The sequence below is a fragment of the Hydractinia symbiolongicarpus genome, chromosome 3, assembly GCF_029227915.1.
Source record: "Hydractinia symbiolongicarpus strain clone_291-10 chromosome 3, HSymV2.1, whole genome shotgun sequence".
NCBI lineage: Eukaryota > Metazoa > Cnidaria > Hydrozoa > Anthoathecata > Hydractiniidae > Hydractinia > Hydractinia symbiolongicarpus.
The window spans coordinates 17754875-17765109 of record NC_079877.1 but is presented as its reverse complement, the minus strand read 5'-3'; the positions used below and the strand labels follow the sequence as shown (position 1 = coordinate 17765109).

At 45.3% G+C, this 10235-nt stretch overlaps 1 protein-coding gene across 1 annotated transcript; it reads left to right on the top strand.

The window, feature by feature from the left end:
* The first annotated feature begins 5645 nt into the window (after positions 1-5645).
* LOC130636896 (uncharacterized) lies at positions 5646-6053 on the top strand. The gene has a single exon (XM_057446747.1). It carries the CDS (start codon positions 5646-5648, stop codon positions 6051-6053), a length of 408 nt encoding a protein of 135 aa, XP_057302730.1.
* The last annotated feature ends 4182 nt before the right edge of the window (positions 6054-10235 follow it).

The window sequence follows — 10235 nt, the reverse complement described above, 5'->3', positions numbered from 1 at the left end:
CTGTCTGTCTGTCTGTCTGTCTGTCTGTCTGTCTGTCTGTCTGTCTGTCTGTCTGTCTGTCTGTCTGTCTGTCTGTCTGTCTGTCTGTCTGTCTGTCTGTCTGTCTGTCTGTCTGTCTGTCTGTCTGTCTGTCTGTCTGTCTGTCTGTCTGTCTGTCTGTCTGTCTGTCTGTCTGTCTGTCTGTCTGTCTGTCTGTCTGTCTGTCTGTCTGTCTGTCTGTCTGTCTGTCTGTCTGTCTGTCTGTCTGTCTGTCTGTCTGTCTGTCTGTCTGTCTGTCTGTCTGTCTGTCTGTCTGTCTGTCTGTCTGTCTGTCTGTCTGTCTGTCTGTCTGTCTGTCTGTCTGTCTGTCTGTCTGTCTGTCTGTCTGTCTGTCTGTCTGTCTGTCTGTCTGTCTGTCTGTCTGTCTGTCTGTCTGTCTGTCTGTCTGTCTGTCTGTCTGTCTGTCTGTCTGTCTGTCTGTCTGTCTGTCTGTCTGTCTGTCTGTCTGTCTGTCTGTCTGTCTGTCTGTCTGTCTGTCTGTCTGTCTGTCTGTCTGTCTGTCTGTCTGTCTGTCTGTCTGTCTGTCTGTCTGTCTGTCTGTCTGTCTGTCTGTCTGTCTGTCTGTCTGTCTGTCTGTCTGTCTGTCTGTCTGTCTGTCTGTCTGTCTGTCTGTCTGTCTGTCTGTCTGTCTGTCTGTCTGTCTGTCTGTCTGTCTGTCTGTCTGTCTGTCTGTCTGTCTGTCTGTCTGTCTGTCTGTCTGTCTGTCTGTCTGTCTGTCTGTCTGTCTGTCTGTCTGTCTGTCTGTCTGTCTGTCTGTCTGTCTGTCTGTCTGTCTGTCTGTCTGTCTGTCTGTCTGTCTGTCTGTCTGTCTGTCTGTCTGTCTGTCTGTCTGTCTGTCTGTCTGTCTGTCTGTCTGTCTGTCTGTCTGTCTGTCTGTCTGTCTGTCTGTCTGTCTGTCTGTCTGTCTGTCTGTCTGTCTGTCTGTCTGTCTGTCTGTCTGTCTGTCTGTCTGTCTGTCTGTCTGTCTGTCTGTCTGTCTGTCTGTCTGTCACGCAAAATGGTAGCTTAGCTGCGACGGGCGAACCCGTGGATTTTTCCACGGGCTAACGACTAGTTCTATAAGAATGCACATCGTAAGGCCGGTGAACGTCACATTTTGTTCATGGTGGAAGATGTCTGTAAAAGGAATTCCAAACAGTCCGTGGAGCTTTTTAGTGGAAGGTATACAGGGGTATCAAAAGTCCAGTTCAGCATGTCCCCTCAAGCGTTTATTTCTTTGGTAGGAAGCAGGGCCAAAATTTTAGATTTTTGCCATTTAACAGACAATCGTCCTCATCCAACTGGGGCAAATAAGTCTCAGACTATGGTAAATTTCGGTCTTGTAATAGGCATCATGGTCACCACTCGTGTAGTACTTTTTAGCGGGTTAATAGGGTAGACCCAGGAGCTCCTGTAGTGGTCTGTTAATCACCACCGTATAGCCATCGCCGACACGGAGCCTGCAGAGTCCGTTTTTAAGGACAAACAGTTTAATCTTATTCTCCGCTTGGCTATTGACGATACTCGCCAAATCCTCTATCTTGTACAGGTCGTTCATGATTTCAATACGAGTTACCCTCTGATCGGGCCCAACCTTGCGGATGGTAAAATCATTGTTACTATACAGGTTAAGCCCTGCAGGTCTAACACTGATCGATTTCAAGGCTATCCTACTATCCTGCCCCAGGTAGTCTTCAAATATTGTAGGTTTATCTATTTCGGTGATGTACAGTTGTTTCATATCCTTTTGTTTAAAGAAATGAACATCTACCAATACAACCACTCTGCAAAGTATAAAAGTAACAGGGGTGAATGGCCGCCTGGTGTAAGCAACCTGGAGCATCAGAACCTGTACGTGAGTACAGACTCCCATATCTCCGTGACATTCCCCGAGTTTACCAAGTATGCCATAAAAGTTCCAACAACCTACCTTGATGACCCGGTTCAAGTCGGGTGGAAAGGTCAGGCGCTGACCTATTGGAACATTCAGGTCAATTTCGCTACCCATTGTGCAACCACCGCATTAGGCATCTGTAGCAAACACATGACAGGCTCCGTACCACTCATCAACCCTATGAATCTTTGTATCTTCAAATTTCACACGTACTACCACATGCGTCGTATTCTGGCAAGGATGAAGGTGCCCATGCCATATGATGATGGGTTCTCACAGTACAAAAACCCATATAGCCGCTCGGGCTATGCCCAAGTGTGTCGCGAGTACGGTGCAGAGCCTAACGCTTTGAACAAATTCAAAACTGTCATGTCGTCGTTAACAGATGGTAGATGGTGGCCGCAGGTTGATGGGGACTGGGCCAAGTTCATCATGCCGACAATCCAAGGTCTGACGTCGGAGGACCTGACTAAGCTGAATGAGAGTATTCGTGTCTCCGTAGTGCTGTTGCTGGGGTCTCAGGCAGATGCCAAAGCATCTCTCATCGGATCGAATGCGGATAACTACACGGCAGGACAGATCCTGGTACAGAAATTCGAGGCCATGGTCCAAAGGCAAGAAAATGTAAGCCATGACATTATGGACTTCCAAAAGGTACTCCAGTATGCCCGGACCCCGGTAAACTTTGCTGTCGTGCATCACGTGTATATGTTGCCCTCCGATATGAATCTGCGTATAGGTAAAATTGTCGGGTATAATAATAACATTTTGATTGCCCCCGCAAGTGCGATGATTGGTATAAGGCTTGACTTGAATAACAAACCTATTGTGGGTCATACCGCACCCCTCAAGCATACTGCTAAAGCACCTATACCAAGGCATGACACGCATCCTATACCTCCGAAGCATAACACGCCCCATATACCAGATCATACTATACAGGCTATACCATCCATACCTCCTGGCCCCACAATATCGTCTCCCAAGCAGCCTCCCAAACAACCTCCACAAAACCAGCATGAGGATACGAAGGCCGCATTAATCACAACAGGGGTTGGGATCATCATTGCATATATATGGCTTAAAAGATATTATACTCCCCTAACATAGAACACCACAAACCAAACGGCAGCCGCGATGGCCATGTACAGATGTTTTGCCGCATATTCCACGACTGTTGCGGCCACCCTCAAAAAGAACAAGACAACCGTACCTATAATCCCCGGTAATGCAACACCTTTCTTACCTGCCAGGTATTTCAGGAACTTACGGAGACTTTCAAGCTGTTTCTCCACAAACCCTTTCCCTGTGGCACTTCCTCCTGCAACATCCGCCGCGGCACCCCCTCCAGTAACGGCAAGTACAATGGTGGAAACCAGTAGACCAATACTAGCCAAGGTAAGACCTTGCTCTCGAAAAAGTGTCCTAAGCTTCTCTAGCAAAGGCATGTCATCCCCAGCGATTTTCATTAATTCAGACCTAATATTTCTTAGATGCTTAAAAGCTTCGGAGGAAAGTATACCATGCCTACCCAATTTATTCTTCCTATCCTACTTCAATTTTGCGATTTCCTTCTCAACCACATCAATATTTCGAACCCCGGTATTCTGCTTCTTAAGTTCTTTCAGTTTGCCCTCTGCCGTGCTTAATTTACTGTTATAATTGTTTAATTTTTCTTTCACCTCCTTGATATTCTTCTGAAGAGTCTCAATTTCCAGCCTAATAGCCCCTATATCAATCTCCTCCTCCTGGTCGTCAATGCCTGCAAAGGAGGTATCTATATAGCCTTCGACGTCTTGAGCAAAATTTTGAATACTATCGATTGTTTCCATCTCTATCACCTCAGACCTTATCAAAGGGGTCCTTTCATCCTTATCCCTATTCTTAAGGAAATTAACATCATGGATAAGATTCTGGGCCTCTGTCTTACTACCTTTATTGGGCGTTTGATATCCATCAAAGCCTATGGCCTTCATACGTGTACCACCTAACCTAATCTGGAGCTGTCCAATTGTTGGAAAATTACTGTCCTGTAACGTCAGTACTACTTCCGGTAGTGATCTCTTTCCCGTCACAACCTTTTTTATAACAAGTCCACCATTCTCACCCATTCGGAACCTATCGTAATGCATTGCATTGGGCGTCATACCCAGCCCATCCCTTGGATTTGTATATAGACTATCAACCTTCGATTTAAAAAGTATAGTCTAGGTCGACTCCGTGACCAACCCCAATCGTCTACGCGTACCTCCCTGCTGCTGTCCCGGCGTTGAAGTAATTGCGTCGATTACTGGGTATTTCCCTTGTCACCTTTACCATGCTTACCTATGTCTTTTTCGTCTGTAAAATCATATGCCGGATTATCGGCCATACTTTATTTACAACATTTCTCCTCCTATAATAAATACCATGAATACATTCGGAACAGTTCTGGACCCATATGCTGAGACTAAGCAGCTATTAGGCCTGAAAGGTAGGAGACGGACGGTTCAGACTTCGCATATCCCGTCGACTATTAATCAGAATGAGGATTTTTATATCGACATACCTAACATGCCCCAAAATGATGTGATCTTCTCGGGTAGTCTAAAACTCTTATTCGACTTAGCCCTTACGGGAACTAATACAACACGTACCATTGTCAGTAACATAGGAAAAAGTCTGATGAAAGGCCTGCGTATTGCTTTAAACGGTAAGGAAGTGCAGAACATTAGCGACTACAATATCCTAGCTGTCTATCGGGACCTCTGGCTACCTAAGTTCGATTGTGAAAACAACCTCATCCTACAAGGTATTAATCCAAACGACGGTACCATCAGGACCCTGCAGGTCAAGGCCACCGGCCAAGTCGGGACGGATGAAGAGAAACAATCGTTAAAGCCTATGGGAGCAAATTTTCAATACCCCTGGGCCAAATGTTCGAGCTGACGAGGGATCTACCATTCTATCCGGCAGGCCTGTACGACAGATTGAAATTCATATTAAACTTCGCACCTTACGCCGACGTCATAAAGGATGGAGGGACGGCAGCCTCGGGGTCTACAGCAGCCAAACCACCCAATGCTAAATATAAGATAACCAATATCAGACTGGAATTCGATAAAACTACTCATGAGGGTCTGGCAAGCGCCATGATGTCCCGATATTCGAGACTAGCACTACCCTATGAAAGAGTATTCAGGATGAAGGTTGTGACTATGAAAAAAAAGTGATAGCTCATATAACCTCCAGGTTGATGCCCCCGCTAAGTCCTTCAAAGGTGTCCTGTTATTATTCATAGACCCCGGAAAAGTAAAGGCTTACGCCGGTGTCAATGAGACGTATTGCAACCCAAAAATTGATAAGATCAGCGTGACGGTTGAGGGCGAGCCCAATGAACTCTACTCTCACGCAATACTCCAGAAATATCATCTGGAGCAAGTTGTGAACCTCTTTGGTAGTCGCGACTCGAACGTGACCATAGGTCAGTTTTTCGGTAGAAATTATGCCCCCTTCATCGTTTTTCGGGAACACCCCGACAATATTTTGCATGGTAGTGGGAGACCACTACAGCGACTGAGTGATGGTATAACCCTGCATATCACCAAAGAAGCCGACGGTACCGGGAATTTTAAATGCTACGTGTATCTGTTACAAGATGCTCAGCTTAATGTCCTGGATGGCAGGCTTAATCATGTGGAGTATTAAATGACCACAACTCGTGTTTGACCTCCTAGGACAAAAACGAGTTAATATGGAAGAGACCAGGAAATGTTCGAGATGTAAACACTTTTCATATTTAGACAATTTTTGGATCAGGGGTAATGGTCGAACTAAAAGTTGCATAGACTTCCTTGATAAGGCAAAGGTATTAATGGATCGAAATAGGTGCCCGCATCAAAAGGAAAGGTCCAAATGCAAAGACTGTAAGGGAAATCAGATTTGCACACATGAAAGGGTGAGATCCCAATGTAAAGAGTGTGGGGGTGGAAGCATTTGTACGCATGGTAGGCGGAGGGATCAGTGTAAAGGGTGTGGCGGTGGAAGCATTTGCAAGCATGGTTGGAGGAGGTCCACCTGTAAAGAGTGTGGGGGAGGTGAAATATGCTTCCATCAAAAGATAAGATCAACAGTGTGGTGGAAGCCAAATTTGCCTCCATGAAAGGCGGAGGTCTTTTTGTAAGGATTGTAAGGGTAGTCAGTATTGCGACCATGGAAAACTGATATCCACATGTAAAAAATGCGATTCTGCCGGTCATCTCACTCATGTTATACGCGGCCGAACTCACAACGCCCCGTGGGGAAACAAGGAGCTCGGTTCCCGGGAATACCTGGGATGCGACATAACTACGCTGCAATCTTAAATCGAGGCCCAGTTTTATGAGGGCATGACTTGGGATAACCATGGAGAGTGGCATATTGATCATAAAATCCCTATTTATTTAATCCTAGAGAAAATGGGGTTGTTCCATCGCTTGATGAGGTAGCGAAAAGGCTTCACTACACCAATACCCAACCCATGTGCGCAAGTCAAAATATAGCCAAGGGTAACCTATATGTGTCAGAATAAAGAAACATGGTGACAATAGCTGTTATAGTGGCCGGGGCAGCCATAAATGCCCTCGCATTCTCCGGAACAAACTATCTATTTAGCAAGTTATCGGGGCATGCGAGGCAGAGAGGAAGAGGCATGACGAAGCCGTCGAAAAAGTTAAATGAGGCTCAGGCTCAATGGATCAGGGACCGACAGGCTAAATTAGATTGGTTTAACGAGCAAAGGGATATGCAAATAAGGGCAGGGAAGAGCCTTCGCGAGCTTGATGACGACCTCTATAAATACTACATTGCCTCGGAAAAAGGGGCCCCACAATTGCAAAATTTCAAGAAACACCTTCCAAGAAGCAACAGGATGGAGAATTGACATTCATAGTAGGATCACTGTCCCTGCTGGGCTTTGTAGCCTATAAATATCTATAACAACATGCGTTTTCTGACATATAATAAAACACATGTCAGAAAAATCACCACATGTCGTTACAGAGAAAGAGGCTAAAAGGCTAAGCAATATCTACTACACTCCGGAGAATCTGTCGGTCGGACGCAAAGCTATCAGACTGCTTGCGAAAGTGAGCGGTCCATCAAAAAAGAGCGTTACCCACTGGCCATCCCGTCAACTTTTGTGGCTACGACACATCAAAGGCCCGAAACGTATTGACTATCCCCATTTTACCATTACGGCACCGAATGAGATGCATCAATTTGATCTACTGTATATGCCCCACGACAAACCATATGGTAATACGTACAAGTACATCCTGACAGGCATTGACGTGACCTCGCGTTATAAGGTAATAAGACCCTTGCGAACAAAGAAGGCTAGCGAAGTCGTCGACATGATCAAAGATATCTACAATAACGATAACGGCTCAGAGTTCAAATCAGATGTGAGCAAGCTCCTAGAAGGTAAGGGTGTTGAAATTAAGAGGGCTACCACGAAATATCATCATACGTTCACGGCCTTTGTGGAGTCGTACAGCAAGGTCCTTGCCGAAAGACTATTCAAGCCTAAAGATGCACGGGAGTTGGTTTCCGATGAGACTAGTAGCATATGTGTGAAACATCTGTACACTATCGTCAAAAATCTAAACAATACCAAAACTGCCATGATCGGCCTAAAACCTAACAAGGCTATTAAACTCGATGATGTCCCGCTTGCAAAAAGTCAAGAATACCCCGAATAAAAACCCTTACCTGAGGATGGATTGTACCTGTATTTACTACAACCAGGAGAAGAACATGGAGATTTGAAAAGGCGCGCCACCGACGCCTTTTACAGCAAATATACTTACAGGTTGGATCGTATCGTAGCAAGTAGTCGTGTTTTATATTATTTACAAGACGTTCCCGATCGCAGCTTCGTGTCAAAGGAATTGGTACTGGTACCGGAGGATGTCGAGGTACCTCCAGAGGAGGTTAAGGATTGGTAATAGCCCTCAATTTTTACTACCCACAAGGATAGTAAAAATTATCGTCTGCCTATTCCTCTAGTCCCGGAACACTCAAATCGTACAGATCATCCCGGGTAAGGTCAATAAGCCTGAGATGGTTCCTGAAACGTTCTACATGGCCCTCCTCCTCGCATACCTGATCGGGGGCCCGGCGAAGATGCCCCTTTGGACCCCACTATTTCAGACCTGGTATATAGGAAAGTTGAAGGTATTGGCATATTTTTAACTTTCTCAAGACCTAAAAACCTCCCCAGATCGGCCCTTTTGAACATAGGTTGGTCCTGGTTGTTGGACAAGGTTTCAATTGCTCCCGCGTTAAACATAACTTGCGACGTCATCTTTTCCCTTATAGCAACGCAGGCCATTCGATAATACTCCAAGTTCGAGGGTGCTCCAATCTCACGAACAGGCAGGCATGCTTTGATTTTTTCAACTCAGCCTTGATATTATCCCAGTCCGAGATGATATTTGTCTCCTCATCAATAGTTCTCATGTCGCTTCGTTCCGAGGGGTACCAGGCAAACAACTGATTCTTCTGCCTTCTCAAATTTTTTGGCAGGGCTGTATACGTCTGGGTTAATAGCCATAAGCTGTGTTTGCGATGCCTACCACTGATGGCAAGCTCAAGCAACGGCTGCCTTTTCTTGTCGAGACTCTCGTCAGATATCCATTCAAACAACTGGTCTTAGGGTCTATGAGAAACACGTAAGGGTCCTTCCAGAGTGAGGTTCTCTCTAAATAGGTGGAATTCCACCGTATGGTAGGGCACAGTATCGCAATATTGTGATAGTGTCCCTATATTCGTTTTCGAGGAGGTACAGGACACGCCGCGTTTTTCCACATGACGTTTGACCTGTAAAGATTGTCGTATGTGATCCCTTTACGACGTCTAACATTTACTAATAGTTGTCCCACTTACTCAAATGGATTTTTGAATATACCCCGGCACAACACAAATAGATCAACACACCACCGTGATTGTTCACCAAAGACCCCCGGCAGGCAGGGCAGAGCTTGGTATTTTGGGTCTTATATTCAAGGGATAGTGGGGCATAAGTTATTTTTCCCTGTAGGCATCGCAATAGCTTGCGATATTTTTCAACGAGCAGTGCCTTTTCATAGCTCTCGGGGGGTGCTTCAATGAGTTCGATGTACTGGGGTATGATGTTGTATGTCAACAAGGTATACAAAAGCAAGCAATTATCATCCTGCTTAAGCTCTCGAATCTCCCTATCAATAATAATGGGATCTACCTTGTATTGATAGCAGGTTCCTTACATTTTGTACGCCGCCTCTCTCTCGCCTTAGCAAGGCAACCCATACAACTCTTCGTCCTATTATTCCCTCTAATCTTGAACATGTCTAGGTTTAACACTTTTTTACATTTCGAGCAACATTTGACCTCCATTTATTACCCAGTCCTCTTTATTGGAAAGCGTCGTATCGATTTCTATTTTGCCTAAGAGGTAAAATAGAAACATTACCATGCGGTCTATTTCGGAGGTATTAGAGATTTTTTGTGCCATCCCTGTTTGATGGCATATTCGTCGAATAGGATTGCTGCTGTCACATAACCGGCTAGCTTCAGGCCGTCCTCCAAATCCATCTTAGCGCCGGGCCTGGAAACCCCTAAAGCCCTTTTTGCCCCCATGGCGATTAATATAGTGTACGATACTAACCTGACAGACTCCTAAAGTGAGTCAATGACCATCGTCTCTTTCGGACTTATATTGCTGTCATCGTGTTTACTTCCATTTATTAGGTGAAAATCATTGCATCTTAAAAATATCGATATTTGGTTGAAATTTGCCCTGTTTTCCCTGCTGAGGCTCTGGATTAGTCGCCGGCTTGTTGGATTCACCCCTACCAAACCTGTACCAGACCACGACGCCTATCGTTAATATAGCCAACGTCCCTACACCGTACATGTATATTTCTGTTGACTTGCTAGAACTTGCCGCAGGTTCTTGATCATCTTGTGAAGGTTCTTTACTCACGTTCTTCCGTAGGTCGGCCTTGTTCTTGCGGTTCCACTCAGCAAGTCTCTTACCAGCCGATACACGACCTTTGTTCTTCTTGGTTATGACCCTTTCCTCTTTTTGTTCAACTTCACTCATTTTATTTATAGCACGGTCTCCGCTCTATCTTCCCCCTTCGCCACCTCCTCCTGTTTCCTTTTACCTATATGCCTCGCTGTATGTCCTGCTACCAAGAAGGGTGCCAGACACCTCCCAATGGTACAGTACTCTTTAATGATAGGGTCATCCTCAATGTCCCTGCGAAGATCCTCAACGGAGTCAATATCAACTATATTTCCAATCATGCTAGCATATAAA

Coding starts and splice junctions, on each gene's coding strand:
- LOC130636896 (XM_057446747.1), top strand. CDS start 5,646: ATGGAAGAGACCAGGAAATGTTCGAGATGTAAACACTTTTCATATTTA.